General features: G+C 41.7%; 2 protein-coding genes across 2 annotated transcripts; both read right to left on the reverse strand.

Moving 5' to 3' along the window:
- Positions 1 to 1,483: 1,483 nt before the first annotated feature.
- Positions 1,484 to 4,827, reverse strand: LOC114440772 (phosphatidylinositol 4-phosphate 5-kinase-like protein 1). The gene is made up of 10 exons (XM_028413254.1): positions 4,699 to 4,827; positions 3,916 to 4,106; positions 3,786 to 3,836; positions 3,534 to 3,688; positions 3,317 to 3,441; positions 3,076 to 3,107; positions 2,948 to 3,003; positions 2,767 to 2,879; positions 2,490 to 2,652; positions 1,484 to 2,218 (listed from the first exon to the last, which is right to left on the reverse strand). The coding sequence occupies exons 2-10, from the start codon at positions 4,102 to 4,104 to the stop codon at positions 1,795 to 1,797; spliced, it is 1,308 nt and encodes a 435-aa protein (XP_028269055.1). The 5' UTR covers positions 4,105 to 4,106; positions 4,699 to 4,827; the 3' UTR covers positions 1,484 to 1,794.
- Positions 4,828 to 11,256: 6,429 nt separating this feature from the next.
- On the reverse strand, positions 11,257 to 12,790 carry LOC114440776 (Golgi-associated plant pathogenesis-related protein 1-like). Its single transcript, XM_028413258.1, has 6 exons — positions 12,737 to 12,790; positions 12,624 to 12,650; positions 12,292 to 12,501; positions 12,123 to 12,200; positions 11,820 to 11,969; positions 11,257 to 11,448 (listed from the first exon to the last, which is right to left on the reverse strand). Exons 2-6 carry the CDS (start codon positions 12,628 to 12,630, stop codon positions 11,444 to 11,446), a joined length of 450 nt encoding a protein of 149 aa, XP_028269059.1. The 5' UTR covers positions 12,631 to 12,650; positions 12,737 to 12,790; the 3' UTR covers positions 11,257 to 11,443.
- Between the last annotated feature and the right edge of the window lie 4,276 nt (positions 12,791 to 17,066).

Raw genomic sequence — 17,066 nt, forward strand, 5'->3', positions numbered from 1 at the left:
CTGTTTTTTGAACTGGAAAAGCCTCTGGCCATTTACTGAAGTAATCAATGATGACTGTAAGGCTTTTGTTGCCTTGCTGCGTCTCTGGGAATGGCCCTGATGAAGAGAAAACACACAACAGATGTCAGATACCAGAAAAAACATTATCCTGCAGGACTTAGAGAAATCAAATGAAAGACCTATAATGTCAATCCCAACTATGTCCCACGGTGCATCCACTTTTATGGGCCGAACTGTCCTGGCAAGGTTTTTACTCCTCTCAGTGTGCTGACACGTATCGCAGACTTTAATCTGAAAAAAGTCATCACAAACATAATAACCCAATAGAATCAAAACACAAACACCAGTAGAAAAATGTATGTACCCAGTCCACTACATCCTTGATGATTCCCAGCCAGTAGTATTTGCTCTGGATCCTGTGGACGGTCTTCTTCTGGCCCAGGTGATGGCCGATGTCATTGAAGTGGCAGTCGAGAAAGATCTGCCTCTTCCTCTCAGTTTCTATCACCACCTCCCTCTTCTCCTCTTTCTTGGGTCCTACATAGTACAGTTTGCCATCTAAACACAGACCAGATGAAGGAAGCAGGCTGTGATCTCATACTGGAAAAACCAAAGCTTAGGGTGCTTTCTTGTTTGCTAAGAAGACAGACATGTAATTAACCAAAACCTTGTACTTTCCCATAATCCTGTGTGTGTTAACTAAGTAGGAATCAAGAGTGCGAAGAGGTTTTGATAAAGCTCAGAGACCCCATATGTCATCTTGTAAGTAAAGAGACCGTGAAGCTGTAACAGTGCTTTAAAGGCAGCCTTACCGTCAATGATAAATTTCTGTGCGTATCTTTTCAGATTTTTCTTTCGCAAAGGATTCATCGTCTGTGGAAAACAGCCTTTAGCCACAAACATGTAAATGTCACCGAGTTTGTTGGAGCTGGACTCCACCACCTCCTCCTCGGCCACTTGCAACGACTCCACGCTCAGCATTTCAGACGTCCTTTCTACGCAGCGCCTCGATAAACATAAATATAATGTCTGTCAATCGGCAGCAACAGCTACCGCAAATAAAAACACAACAACAACACTGTACTTGCAGAATGAAAGTACAGGCAGCCTGCGAGTGTATTGGTCTTCTTCTTCTTCGCTTTCTTCTTCTTCTATGCTGTGTGTACGTAGATGGTATCCAATGTTTTGCATTTGCGCCCCCTTGTGGACAAAGCTGGGTACTGCCAGCCACCATAAACATAGGCTTTATGTAAAACCTCTGCCTTATCTCACCTCTCAACTTTTTACTTTTTGTGCTTTTCATTTGGCCTCGTGCCTTGAGCTTAATGTTAATAAGTAAATTAAACAAATACATTATTTGGTTTGTTAAGTACATTTTGTGTGTCTTTATTTGGGTCCAGCCTCCTTCCACGTCAAATATGACAGAATGTGATCTGCAGAGTGTGTAACTGATGTAATGTTTCATCATAACAGTTAAGTCCTGTAGCAATTTTGAAAAAAAGGAAAAAAGAAAGAAAAAAATGGTTATCATTGGAGGACAGTGTGCTTTCTTCAGAGAGCGAGAGAGGGTTTGAAACAGTCCTGACATCCGTCCTCTGGAGGTTTCAGTAATAACACGTTGGGACACCACCACTTTTTTTAACTCCTCCTCCATCATGGTTGGAGTTTAACATTCAAAGGATCATCTCATACAGTTTTATATATTTTCATTATACTGGCTGAAGAAAAACTGTTAGTTCACATTCAACAGAGGAAAAGAAAACATAGTGCACACATCTTCACTGATGCAGTCTGTCACTGAGTGTGGTCCTGTATCCACTGGCAGAACCTGTGTGAGTACTTGGTGGGGCTGACTGTGGAAAAGGACCTGCCTGGGTATCGAAGGCTTTTCGACAGACTCTCCAGTCTTTTCTTCCACCCATACATTGTAAAAATGTCAATAATACCCACAAAGTAGCGGCGATCCGGCCCGTCTATCACATGAACAGCGTTTTTGAAGTCAGACAGCAGCCTGCGATGCTGCTTGTGGAATTCCTGCAGTTCTAAGTCTGTCCTGGTTTCTTGAAGGAGGATCCCTTCATCAGTGCCTTGAAACGCTGCTTGTGGCAAATCTGACTCAAGGTCTGCATTACCTGGTACCACATCACCAGGGGTCTCTTCCAGTAACGGAATGCTGGAGGGGTCTGTCTTTGTGGGATGGTCACCCAAGTCCAGAGACCTACAGGGAGGTCCAAAAAGAAGAATCCAAAGTTAGTGAGAAGCTTTTAAAGTTACTTTGCTTCATTTTTAGGTGGTCTGAACTTTTTCTAAACACCACTGTATGTTCTGCCTTGGACTCTGGTGACTTCCAAAGCACAGGGTATCATCATCAGTCAAGTCTGTAGACACTGGATATCTGTCTCTGGTGCTTCCAGGCTTTAGCATCTTAAATGGCACACAGACATGACATGTGATTTCTCTGTGAATGTTCTGCGCAGTATAAAGCTTACTTTGTGGTACGAATAACAAGGTTCGCCAGAGTGTGTTTCCGTTCTATTTCCTCCTTGTGTAGAGGTTGATGGGCCAGCAGGAGGCTATAGTCCAGCACGTTGAGCTCTCGAAGAAAGGCAGCATCCAGTTTCACTTGACTGGCAAACCAGGATTTATCTTGACCTACAGCAACCACAAAAAATTCTATTAAGTGTCCCTTTGCCCTTACCTCTATGGAGCACTGACATGTGTGTTCCTAGCTAGCATCACAGGTATGGAAGTAGGAGTGAAACGTACCCAATGAAATGCACTGGCCTCTGAAGTTATTGTCTTTCAGCACTTTTATCCTGTGTTTCTCTCCTGTGTCAGGGTCAGTCCATCTACCCACCTCACAGCCTTTGATATCATACCTGTGCAATCACATCAAATATATTACAACTCCACACACACTGACATAAACATACTGTACACACAGCACCTAATGTTGATCCTCTCATCGGGGTAGAACACACTCTGCATCACGATGAAGTACTTCTGGAGAACAGACAGACACTGGACTGTAAGCACTGTGAGGATTTATTGGATAGATCAGTGTTCATCAAATACCTTTATTTGATTGGAAATTATCCTGTGGACACCTGAAAAGTGATTACACATGATTATTCTGCATAGGACCACACATCCTTACAAGTAGCATCCATCTGACTGTAGAGTCTATGCTATGCTGTGTTGTAGCTCTCAGATGTTATGATGGCTTTAGCTTTGAATTGGTCCTTTCTGTGTATGTATAGTAAGAGAAAAAGCATGTTACAGTTAAGTACAGTGTTAGTCTGATAGGGAAACATACCTAGAAACCTGACCAACAGTGAATGAGGGTATTTCTCCAGGTGGTCCATGTATGCATGCAGGTTGGAAAGAAGAAACCTGACCTCACGCCTGCTCTGCGTCTTTAGGAAGAACCGCTTATTATTCCTGAAACCAAGAACAGCAAGAATATTAGTAGAAGATGTTTAGGGATGAATTCAGTTAATGGAAGGTCACTGTGTAAGGAGGATTGTACTGACGTGACAAAGAAGTTTGCCTTGCTCTTGGAATTGCTGACAAACTGAAGGTAGCAGCCATCGGAACAAAGACAATTCATGTATTCCTCCTCTTTGATGTCCAGCGAACGCCTCAGTTTAGCAAACACTGGTGCTGCGAATGTTTGCATCACAAAACCCTGAAGGACAAGGGTTAAAAATATGACAAAATAAAAGTATGATTCATCAAAGATTCCAAAATGGCAGCAACAATTTCTGATGGAAGTGAGCACTGACTTCATGGGCTTCAGTTTCCTCTGCCTTAAAATGTTCAGGTGAGAGTGTGTCCTGTGTGAAAGGGCCAGTGTTCATAAAGAGCTTTATGCAAAGTGTGTATCTAAGGTTGAAATTAGAAAGTTATTTTTACCTGGACCGGGGTGTCCATTGTAGCCTGAATGGAAGCATGTATGCCATCTTTCATCATGGAGGTCAGATGGTAGAATTCATGCTCTGGGGTGATTTCAAACATCCCCATCATCCCCCACTGCTGTCTCAGATGCAGCCATGTCCTTTGGCTGGTGGCTCCGGAGGTCCTGGTGGATTTTTTCGGTGCCATCTCTGACACCAGAAAGATAACATTGAAAGTAAAGTAAGATGAATTACCAGAAGGTTTTACATGAATGTAATGCTGTCACTACATCAGTCAGTGCTTGGTATTGAATGATGATTTTCGGAGTAGTAAATGGACAAAGGATGGACCAGACATTCTATAAAAGTATTCTGACCACTTCCATTGTTGGACATTGTGGTATTGAAAGGACATTTTCCCCATATATCTGGACTCTGTTATAAATACCGTAGTTCCAATATGACCCATGAGAAGAGAGTCTGTTTGACAAACTTAGATTTCCAGTCCTGAAAAACTAAAAGTGTGTCCAGATTTGAAGAGTAAATTAGTGAAACATTCTTAAACAGTGTCATGAGGAGATGAAAATCCAAAGCATCTGTTTAAGAATGAACAAACTAAATATGAAACTATGCAAAAACCCATACCAGTACTTAATAATTCAAAATACAATGTCACCTCCAGGTTATCAATCTACTGGCTTCCCACCATGTGACTGAAAACTAAAAAGTACAGATCAAGTCTAGAACATATGTTGTCTTGATCCAAGCCGAGCCAAAGACACACGGTGAAAACACATTTTACCTGGATTCCTGTCCAGTAAGAAACACCAAATATTTCTTCCACTTTAGTTTGAAATGAGCCTCGGCTTTGTGCGTACTCTGCTGCCTCTCATTTGATCACCTGCTCCATTCCAAGCCTGTTAGACAAGCTGTGCAGGGTGCGCCACACAGACAAAAGTGTGGCAGAGGTATCCTTTCACTTTCATTGATAAGGTGTAATATTTTCATGTTCATGAGAAACCGTCCTGCTGCACAGCTCACAGCTGGATGATGAGGAGCTGGATGAGTCACTGTAGATTTGCTAGAGGCCGTCTCACTCCTCTGCAGAGGAGGGTAATGCATCTCTAAGCAGTATGACCCGGCTGATTTCAAAGTGAGTATGTGCCAAACATTTGTGTTTCTTCACATAATTGTGATACCACCTATTGCACAAAAAGAGGAACTACAAGTAACTACACATGGATAATCAGATTTTTTTACATCAGAAAAAAGAACATCATCCTGAAGTTTGCTGATGACACAGCTGTGGTGGGCCTACATGGACTTCAAGCTCCCTGTCAGGATGCTCAGGAACTTTTACACATGCACCTTAGAGAGCATCCTATCAGGCAACATCACAATCTGGATGGGGAACTGCACCAAGCAGGACTTTCTGGTGCTCAGGCGGGTGGTCCGCTTGGCTGAGCGTATCATCAGAACCACGCTCCCAAACCTGCAGGACATTTACAAACAGAGGAGCAGATCCAGGGCCAGAAAAATCATCAAAGAGCCCGGCCACTGCTGCTGCCTTCTGAAGGCCAACACACAGAGGATGTGGAGGAGCTTCTTCCCTGAGGCCATCTGCATCCTAACAAAGACTAAGGACAACAAGAAACTGATGCACAGCCACACTTTAACTCTTACACTGGTTCACTTTAGACAACCAACTGCACTTTAACTGAATCAGGCAGGCTCGACCTTGTCTAGGTCACTTTGAATTGTCTTCTTTACTTTGTTTACTGCTCTTATTTGTCTTGTAAGTGCACATATACTGCTTACACAAACATTTCACAGTGCATTGTGTATGTGACAAATACTAGAGAGATTAAACTCCAACTTCTTAACAAGCAGACTGTTGTGTTAGGCTGCCATCTAGTGGTACTTTGGAGTACCTGCCACAATCAATTGACAAGTACAGCACCAACATCATGGCAGCAGTATGTAGTGACAGCAGCAGGTAAGATAATGTTGTGGAGAAGACAAAGAAATTAATAAAAAATAACTATATTGATAGCAATTATCATGTATGTGAATGCTTCTTTCACTGACAACACCTATGAGCTCAGTTTACCACCTAAAATAAAAAAGCTTTTAACTCTAAATGTTCCGTAACATACTGTATATATAACAAGAATTCCACATACAAGGTACAGTGTAACCAGCAAACAGAATCTTTTATTTATTTATTCATCTTTTTTTACAACCATAGATGTCTAACATAAGTGAGCCCTGGAAAGTCCGGTTCATCTACAGCAGTGTGTGCAGGTGTTTTCCTTGCTGGAAGAGCTGCCTTTTTGGGCCATCGTCTCACTTCCAACAAAGGCATGAGAGACATGACTTAGTGGACAAGGATGAGTAAAATTCTAAGAAGTCATGTCAGCTGCTAATACCATGCATGAAGTAGTTTGGGGTGTGTCATTTGACATTATGCAGTGTCAATGAATGACCACTTACCCATGTTCCTAGCCTTAGCCATCACCATTACAGTCTCCAATCATCACTTTAGCTAACCTTGTTAGGACATCCCATGATTTTTTTTCTATATATTCTTTCTATATAGAATAATTTTCAAACCTGTAGCCGACCTTCAAAGTAGAGACCTCTAGGTAACATCTAAACGTGTATTGCATTCATTCACATACATCAGTACAATATGCAAATCTATGATAACAGGTTACCTTTGGGGAGGACATTTTTCTCAAATAATCCTGGTTTGGAGCCGTTGCCAGCTGGTCGGTAATGCCCAACTACATAGGCCATGCTGCCACTAGTGGCCACGCCAACACCACAGGTTTCCACACAACCTGAGTGAAATGACCTGCAGGAAGAAACACAGAACAGTAAACTCTATAGAAACCAAAACGAGAGGGTGGGGGCAGCGAATTCTTTGTTTTTTTAATAACATTTGTGGTTCTTGATGTTGGTGGGTTGAGTATTACTAGATTTTCCATCGGATCCAGGTTTGCAAAAATTGTATTCACCTGTTGTGCCCGTAAAGACATTCTCTCCATCTTTAGTGTCACTGTGTCCCAGGATGCCTGTAGCCAGCAGCTGGTCGGCCCACTTCTGAGCCGATCTATTCAACTCTTCATTGTACTTCATCGGTGGTGCACTATGCTTCGCCCCGTAGGAGTTGTGGGTGTTCAAGAATTCTGTCTTAAATCTCTGACCTGCAAAAAATAAAAAAACCATTGGGTTCAGAGATGAGTAGTGCTGAAGCAGCCCTAAAGCTGTGTAGACAGGAAGCATCATGCCCCATTACCCTGGAGCATAGAGAGTACTTATCGTACTTACTTGGCATTGCTTCTGAGGTTATGGAGGCTGGAATGAAGTAAGAGCAGTGTTTAAAAAAGAATCAACACTAAATGATCATGTTGTGACAGAGCAGCACTCTGTGGTGAACTCGCCTGGTTCAGTGTCAGGAAGAATATCCTGTGAAGATCCAGTTCGTCAGCTGGCTTGAAGCTCATATTTATGTACAATAGCCAGACCTCTCCCACCTCATCATGTACAGACATGAAGCTAAAGCAGGTGTGCATAAAACTGCAGTGCCTCAAGCGGCCACTTGAGGCTGACACTGTGTAAAGAGACCAATTGTGCCAATCATAAGTGAGGATGTGTTGTTTGATTACTCCATCACAACCAAGATGCTAACCATCGAACCCTCCATCCCTAAGAATCAATAAAGGGGTCTTCAGAAATCTGGTGTGTACAACACACAACATACAGTATTTCCATAAACCAACATATAGACAGAAAAGTCTTATTAATATACGGTGTTTGCACATCTGCTTTCAAATTACATAGAATGATACTGTCTCACAGTCTCTCAGTGCAGGATCATCAAGCTGCATGTTCCCACACGGCTGTTAGGTCTGTATCTGTCTCTGGTCTCAAAACCTGCACCTTTTTGTGATGCTGTGGGCAAGGATGCAATCTGTCATCATGAGCCATCTATAAGGAAATATTTCCTTTGTTTAAACTCTGACGACAGCCTGGAGGGGGCTGTCATATACCACTGAAAGATGGAGAGGAGCTGTGTGAGAGCCATCGCATGATTGCTGCTATTACTGTGTGTGAATCTGCCTCTAAAATTGACCACGTCTTTAGTGTCAGCTGGTGCTTTATAAATGTTAAATGGACCAATAGAAAAATGAATAAAATAGAAATATTTGTGGCTAAAGCCAACATTTATTTCTCAAGTCACAACAGTCCTCGAAAGATTTCAGACAGATCTCCAAGCACAGACTCATCCTCTAATACATTAAACACACCATGAACCATGCACAGTTCATTCATATGTTGTTTATCAAGGCTCAAAGTGTCAAAGTGACAGTTGCTCTCTGTGAACATAAATTTTTACAGTCTTTCTGAAGAAATGCTATCACCACACACACCAGACTGTTGAGAAACGGGGTATAACTTGTGTATGAACAACATCAAGTCTATAAAAACACACAAACGTGTGAGGCATTGCCCAACTTGCTGCTGTGCAAATGTCCTGAAGTGACACTGCCATGAATAAGGCCCATGATGAGGCCATGCTTCTGGTAGAGTAGGCTCTCACTCCCAGAGGAGGCTGAGAGCCCTTACACTTGTAAGCAACCGAAATGGCCTCTACAATCCAGTCTGAGAGGACAATGGCTTACCCTTATGAGGAGTGGATCAGGAAACAAACAACTGATTGGTTCTCCTAAACTCAGCCGTTCTATCAACATACACCCCCAGAGCCTGAACAGGGCACAGGGTGTGAAGTCGCTTGTCTTCCTCTGAGGAGAACGGAGAAGGATGAAAGGCCAAATACTCCAAAGTTGGGCATCTGTAAGAAGACCACATGACTTTAGGCACAAATAGGTGTGTCACTGCAGCTGCACTGCTCACAGCATGGACGAGGAGCTTGATATGTCACTGTAGAGTTACTAGAGGCCTTCTGAGGACAGCTTCAGACACCTTGGAGTCAGTCTCTCAGGATCTGACATCTCACATCAACTCCCTGGTGAAGAAGGCCCACCAGCATCTTTTTCACAGACCTGAGGGACTTCAAGCTCCCTGTCAGGATGCTCAGGAATCTTTACACATGCACCTTAGAGAGCATCCTGTCAGAGTATGTGTCAAACATTTGTGTTTCTTCACGTAATTGTGATACCACCTATTGCACAAAAAGAGGAACTACAAGTGACTACATAAACAAAAAACTGTGGTGGGTGGGTCTGATCTCAAGTGATGACGAGAGGGCCTACATGGACTTCAAGCTCCCTGTCAGGATGCTTAGGAACTTTTACACATGCACCTTAGAGAGCATCCTATCAGGCAACATCACAATCTGGATGGGGAACTGCACCAAGCAGGAGTTTCTGGCGCTCAGGAGGGTGGTCTACTCGGCTGAGCGTATCATCAGAACCACCAACCACCAGCTTCTTCCCTGAGGCCATATGCATCCTAACAAAGACTAGGGACACCAAGAAACTGATGCACAACCACACATATATATTTAACTGAATCAGACAGGCTCAACCTTGTCTAGGTCACTTTGAATTGTCTTTTTTACTGTGTTTACTGCTCTTATTGTCTTGTATGTGCACATATGCCGGGTACACAAACATTTCACAGTGCATTGTACTATGTACAACTGTGTATGTGACAAATGTCACATACACAGTTGTATGTGACATGTCACAATGTGAACGTTGTTGTCCTCAAAGGAGTGTCCTCTGTCTCTGAGGTGGAGGTGAACAGCTGAGTCTTGTCCTGAAGAGGTGGCTCTCCTGTGCTGAGCCATTCTTCTGTGGAGTGGTTGTTTAGTTTCTCCAATGTACAGATCAGAGCATTCCTCACTGCACTGGACTGCATATATCACATTGCTGTGTTTCTCCCTGGGAATCTTATCCTTCGGGTGAACCAGTCTCTGTCTCAGTGTTGTCATCGGTTTTGTCGGCCTCAGACATCATCTTTCTACCACATACAATGCAGTGATTCCATCCATTCCCAGGAAGTTTGCACATACTCACAGTAAGAACAAAGGGCTGTCAACCAGTCCCCCTCCGGCAGTTTCATAGTCGTTAGCCAGTCGTTAGACACACCTGGCCCAGTCAGCCAGAACATCACAGGTAAGTATGGAAACATTTAGTGCTATTGTTTGTAAGTTTTTTAAAGTTTTACCCAGACCCACCCACTGAGGTCTGTAACCACATATAAACCATGTTTCCCCACTAAACAGTTAGAACTGATGAAGCTGCTTGGATGAGCAGTGAAACGTCTTCTAGAAAACTCTACAAGTCCAGACGCCTTGCTTCAACCTTCTCTACGTATGATGACCTGGATGACTGAGAATCTTCATCAACATATGTGACAAATACTAGAGTTAATTCGATTTGATTGATTGAACTTTTTAACATGCAGATTGTTGTGTTAGGCTGCCATCTAGTGGTACTTAGGAGTACCTGCAATAATCAATTGACAAGTACAGCACCAAGATGAAGAAACTTAGTGAGTCCATGTGTATTTATTTATTTACTCAGTCATTCCCATAGATTTACCATGGAGAGACTCATAGTGCCTCAGCCATAAGTACACCTCTGTATGAAGGTTCCTATATGTATAAAGCCTCCTGCTGATGGCTCTGGGTGCAGAGTGCACTAGTACAATCATGACACATGTTTTTAGGATGTGATGTATAAACCTCTAAACCTTACCAGTAAGGAAAAGAACTTCTCTATATAATAATATAAATATCACAACTCCCAGCTCTTCCCCAGGAAAACTGTCATCAAATGCACCCAAAGCTCTGGCTGAGTTGATAAAGATTACATATTGTCCATCAAAAGCAACAGCTATTTCAAAAATGCCACATAAGATGTGTGCTCAAAGTTTTACAACATATGAAGGATTTATGAGCTCTGTAAAGGCAGGAACAACCTAGCAAAAAGGTCCATCTGAGAGGCCTTTAAAGTCCACACTTTGAAAACAGCAGGCCTTTGGCAGGAATGTGCAACTGCTTGTCTTGAAGGAGTGGATCAGATTTTTGATCAGTGTGCCAAGTATATGCCCCAGGATTTTAACTGCCAAACTGTGGTTCATTCATGTATTTGTCAAAGTGCTGCATCTACAGTCAGAAAGAATTGGCACAGATTTACCATTCATCACATAAAAGAGGGAAAACACTATTTTATCATTTATCTGTGCACAGAGCACCAAATGTTTGAACGTTGTTGTGTGGCTTTGGTGACCAAACCATTGAACCATTCACACATATTTGTTTAAAACTGCTTGTATGATGGGAACATGGCAGCCATCGTGAATCATATAAAAGCTTTTTATACAGTGTAACCAGCAAGCAGAATATTTTATTAGTTCTTTTTTTTTTTACAAGTTTACAACCATAGATGTCTAACATAAGTGAGTCCTGGACAGTCCAGTTCATCTACAGCAGTGTGTGCAGGTGTTTTCCTTGCTGGAAGAGCTGCCTTTTTGGGCCATCGTCTCACTTCCAGCTGTGAAATGCACTGCTTTTACACTGGAAATTAACAGTAAACAGTGGTGAGGCATGCAGGCGTTCATTTGATGAAACAAAGGCATGAGAGGCATGACGTTTGTAAGCTCTAACTTAGTGGACAAGGATGAATAAAATCCTAAGAAGCTAACTAAAATACAAAAGAAAGCCCTGTCTTCCATGGATGAACCTGCAGCAGCTGCCTCACATATGCCAGGCAGGAAGTAGTTAGTACAATGGGATTACTGTTATCACCAAACAGTGTATTAGTATCATTTTAAGTCATGTCACCTACTATTAACATGCATGTAGTAGTTTGGGGTGTGTTCCTAGCCTTAGCATTGCATTCTTCCACATACATCAGTACAATATGCAAATCTATAATAACAGGTTACCTTTGGGGAGGACATTTTTCTCAAAGAATCCTGGGTTGGCGATGTTGCCAGCTGGTCGGTACTGCCCAACTACAAAGAGTTTTTGGCCATTAGTGGCCATGCCAACACCCAGTTCAGTACTTGATTGCCACACAACCTGAGTGAAATGACCTGCAGGAAGAAACACAGAACAGTAAACTCTATAGAAACCAAATGAGAGGGTAATTTTTTTTATTTTCAATTCCGCATATTGCAAGTATGCAATATTGCGACTACATAACATAATATTTGTGGTCTTTGATGTTGGTGGGTTAGTAGTATTACCAGTATTTCCACCGAATCCAGGATCGTCAAACTTGTAATCCTTAATCTCACTGTACCATGAATCTACAGCTTCCTTCCCTGATACAAGAACAAATGTCATTAAACAGATGAACATTTAAATTAATAGAACCATAACAGGACATTATAAAAAATATGCAGACTAATTCACCTGTTGGATTCACAGATGAAGAGCTGGACATGTAGAAGACATTCTCTCCATCTTTAGTGTCACTGTGTCCCAGGGAGTTTCTAGCCAGCAGCTGGTCGGCCCACTTCTGAGCCGTTTTATTCAACTCTTCATTGTACTTCAGCGGTGGTGCGCTATGCTTCGCCCTGTAGGAGTTGTGGGTGTTCAAGAATTCTGTCTTAAAGCTCTGACCTGCAAGAGGGAGAAGAAAATACAAATAGTGCTGAAGCAGCTCTGAAGCTGTGTAGACAGGAAGCATCATGCCATAAAAAAATGCATTACCCTGGAGCACAGAGAGTACTTATCGTACTTACTTGCCATTGCTTCTGAGGTTATGGAGGCTGGAATGAAGTAAGAGCAGTGTTTAAAAAAGAATCAACACTAAATGATCATGTTGTGACAGAGCAGCACTCTGTGGTGAACTCACCTGGTTCAGTGTCAGGAAGAATATCCTGTGAAGATCCAGTTCGTCAGCTGGCTTCAAGCTCATATTTATGTACAATAGCCAGACCTCTCCCACCTCATCATGTGGGAGGAGACAACCTCTTGCCTGTAGTTTTTTTTGTTTTTGTTCATGGTGCCAGTTGTTTTTGAACTCATATTGCACGATCTGCTCGGGCAGTCATATCAATATCACCTCTCTGTCTGGCATATCAAGATCGGGGATTATACACTCAGATTACTTAGGCACCATCATCAACAGTTTTGGCTGAAGAAATGTGTCAACGGTGTGTTGAGGTTCCATCCACTGCTGCAGATTCCTTCTTTACTTAAAACAGTGACAGCACAGTTGCAGGAGGTTTATTCGGCATTTACCACAAATCCACTAAGTATCACCCTATAATCCAGTCCCAATGCCTCATGAAATATATTAATCCCAATACTCAAATATGTTTAGAAGGTGTATTTACTTTGACCCCCCTGCACTCTCTAGGTTGAGTTGGAAAAAAATCATGTTGGACAAACTGAAAAACATTATAATGCATAAATGTACTTGTTTTGACTTGGAGCTACATGTACTTATTGGATGGAAATCTTGCCCACAATTTAATTGAGTTCATGCAGTGAGTCATTAGTTACCAGTTATTAGTACCAGGTATTAGTTACCAACTCTGATCTATTGCTCCCTCTAAATTTGGTACAACACACAGCACAAACCAACATATAGACAGAGAAGTAGAGTGCATCATTTTGATTTGGATTATTATATAATCTGCTATTACATACAAAGGTGCTGTCTCACACTCTCTCAGTTTAGGATCGTCAAGCATGTACACGTTCTGTGTGTTTCCCACACAGCTGTTAGGTCTGTATTCACTGTGGGCATCTTGTCTCAAAATTTGCATGTTTTATGACTTTGACTGCTAAACATTCTGATCTGCATATCTGAGTAATGCCAAGAGCTGTTTTGACCTGTAATCAATTAGAGCAAGCACGCAACAAAAAGATGTCTGTGCTGTGGGAAAGGATGCAACCTGTCATTATGAGCCTGCTATATGGAAATCTTTCCTTTGTTTAAACTCTGACGACAGCCTGGAGGGGGCTGTCATATACCACTGAAAGACGGAGAGGAGCTGTGTGAGAGCCAGCGCATGATGCTGCTATTACTGTGTGCTATTTGACAGGAAACACTAATAGAAACTGTCTCTAAAATTGACCACGTCTTTAGTATCAGCTGGTGTTACGCTTCTCCTTTAAATGTGTTGACACACAAGATGACACACAAATGCTTTATAAATGTTAAATGGACAAATAGACAGTCCTTGAAAGAGTCTGACAGGTCTCCAAGCCCAGACTGCTCCTCTAATACATTAAACACACAATAAAACACATACAGTTCATTCATATCTTGTTTGACTTGAACCACCGATGCGATGAGGGGTGAATGGAAAACTGATAATGATAACTGTCCTGTTTAACCAGAAAGACAATTGAGTGGAAGTGAAATTACTGTCATCTTCAAAGAAGGCTCAAAGTGTCAGTGACATTTGCTCTCTGTGAACATAAATATTTACATAAATATTTCTGAAGAAATGCTTTCACCACACCTCCGTCTACTGTTGAGAAACTGTCAGTAAATATACATGAGAATTCCATTCATGCTTATTATGACCTAGACAGACCAAAACTGTTTCTTTTATTTGTGTCGAGCTGTAAACACGTCTGTTTCTCTTTCTTAAGATTGGACATGTTAACATGATGGGTCTATACAGTTGATTTTTTTTTTTGCAGCCAGCCTCAAGTGGCCACTTGAGTTTTTTTGTTTCTTCCTCTGAAGGTACACATCGTGAGACAACATGATCCTGGCGGCAAATCTGTCCTTTGTTATTAGTCGAGACAGTAAACAAGCACTGTACTACAGTCAGCCTGTCTAGAAAACATGGCCGTGCAGCATTCTCTGCTTGCTTGATGTGGTGATATAATAATGTCATTTTTTTCCTAATTAAACAGGCCTGTCTCTGTCCTTGATGGGCTGTGTGGGAGACACGGAGGCTGACGGCAGGAATTACAATTACAATTACAATTACAGACAACACTCAGATCATCAGGACAAATGTGATAAAATGTTATATATTGAACTTTGAGTATGTTTTCTTAGTACAGAGATGATCCTCATTATTATATAATTGAACTGTGCAGTCCAATGGACCACCTACTGCAGCAGCAACATCCAGTCAGTGTCACAACCACCACAAAAACATGCACCATTTTTTTTTTTTTGGTTCAGTTTTCCAACCCCAGCATATGGAAACACCATCCTTTTCACTACACCCATGTGTGTTCCATTTGTTTGTCAGTGGCAGCAAACAAAGAAGAAGCTGGAAGAGAGGCTGCAGCTGCCTGGAATTCAAACCCACCAATGTTGCTTTAAACGTAATCAAATGTGAAGTTCAACATTGCCACAAGTGGGTTTTTATCTCCTGCTGTACAATGTTCATCTGAGCCAGACACTTTAACAACAACAACAACAACAACAAAACTCTTCTCTCCAAAGCTCAACTAGGAAGCTGTGATTGAATGATTGTGACCTGTGGTAACATGACCAGAATTCAGATGGATTTTTTGTCTAATCTACAAAGTTTCCACACTTAAAAGTGGATTGTAAAGGTTGTAAAAATACAGATAGTTTAACATCTACAGCATGTGAAGCTCTCTTTTATCCAAGATGGTAAAAGTGACCCTTTAGATTAAAGAAGTTCTTACTAAAAAGCAAAAGCTATCTGCCATAAAACTAGAGGATGTAGTTCTTTGAAAGCAGCTTGATGAACTGTCATCAGGTGTGAGTTCCTTTGGCCCACACCATGGTTTCGGCTAAAGTGAAACTTCGGTTTTGTTTTACACATTATTGAAGTATGCTCTCACGCACACACAGTATGCCAGCATTCTGCAGAAATGTCACTTTTGATTAGGTTCCAGAGAAGCAATGAAAGCGAACAATACACCGGCAGAAAGTTAACAAGTGTTCACAGTGAAAGACAAGCTGTAAATAGACCTACTGTGTGTTTCCTTTGAGGAATTTTTACAATACCTGAGATCATTCTAAGATAAGGGAAGAGAAAGCAGAAGCCGAGTAGGACTGACAACCAGTCAGAATCCTGCAGCATACATTTGTTGTTCTGAATGTGAGTAGCAGACATACATCTGGCCCAAACACTGCTCCTCTGACTGCACAGTAAGTGTTGGATTTAATGACCCCTCATTTACCAAGTGTAACCTTGTGCTGCATGGATTAGAGAGTCATGCAAACACAGGCACACGGTTTGCTGTACTCTAACATGCAAAGCTTGTGGTTACTGCCACATTAAAGCCTTTGGGGGTTTTTCAGGCTGTGCAGCTTCTTGTGTGGGGCAACATCATAACATGCTGAACACAGCATGAACACCCATAACTAAGTCAACAAATTATACTTTAGTCCTGAGTTTGAGTCAGTGTTCATACCTGACTGGACCACTCCAAACTACAAAGTAAAACAGCAGTGTCACAGCAGAGGTCTGTAGGCTCTGACATGTAGCTCTTGGTTTATTTTATTTTTTTATACTTCTCTGATCATAGCACAGTCTGATCTTGGGCTGATTTTGCTGGGACATCCACTCCTGTGAAGATTGTTGTTGTGTGTCTTGAGTTGTATTTACCTAATACCACAGTATTATGTTTTTACACAAAAATGTGAACCTTTGTACATTCTCAGACTCCATAAAAACACCCAGGTATTTACCAGATATACTGCCATGTGTAGGTGGAACAGCACCTATATATGAAACAACCTGTGCATGCCTTACATGAAGTCAGTGAGGAACCCTGCAGCATTGCTTCTCCAGGTCCTCTTTTCAGTCTGTCGGTTGCAAAAAAAAAAACAAAAAAAAAACATAATGCATAAAACAGACAGGCTGGATGTTGGGGTGAATGAGACACTGCAGGGCTCTTCAACAACACTGAAAAGAATGAAAATACATTAACTGATTCACAAAAACAACGACTAAAGATCAACATGACAACACACAGAACAACCATGAGCCCACACTCATGCAAATAATAAACAGAAATGTACAAAAAATACATGTAAATCCACACAAAATAAATAAATTGCAGCCTCCCACTAGTATATTACATAACTCCGTATTGCTTCTTTAAAGTGTTTTGGTGTAAAATAAAATTTTATGTCAGCTTCATTGTAATCTGTTAGGTGTGTTGGCACACTTTTATGTGTCCCTGCTATATGAGGCTGTAAACAGCAGAAATCTTGTGCAAACAGCCGC

Source organism: Parambassis ranga, chromosome 9 (genome assembly GCF_900634625.1).
Source record: "Parambassis ranga chromosome 9, fParRan2.1, whole genome shotgun sequence".
In the NCBI taxonomy this organism is placed as follows: Eukaryota; Metazoa; Chordata; class Actinopteri; family Ambassidae; genus Parambassis; species Parambassis ranga.

What these genes read in the sequence shown, in the direction of transcription:
- LOC114440772 (XM_028413254.1), bottom strand. Translation starts at nt 4,104, where the DNA reads ATGGCACCGAAAAAATCCACCAGGACCTCCGGAGCCACCAGCCAAAGG. An exon ending in TAATTTCCAATCAAATAAAG is followed by an intron (nt 3,004 to 3,075) that starts GTATTTGATGAA and finishes TCTGTTCTCCAG; the next exon opens with AAGTACTTCATCGTGATGCA. An exon ending in CTTGTTATTCGTACCACAAA is followed by an intron (nt 2,219 to 2,489) that starts GTAAGCTTTATA and finishes ACCTCCCTGTAG; the next exon opens with GTCTCTGGACTTGGGTGACC.
- LOC114440776 (XM_028413258.1), bottom strand. An exon ending in TTCATCTGTGAATCCAACAG is followed by an intron (nt 12,201 to 12,291) that starts GTGAATTAGTCT and finishes TTCTTGTATCAG; the next exon opens with GGAAGGAAGCTGTAGATTCA. An exon ending in TGGATTCGGTGGAAATACTG is followed by an intron (nt 11,970 to 12,122) that starts GTAATACTACTA and finishes TTCTTCCTGCAG; the next exon opens with GTCATTTCACTCAGGTTGTG.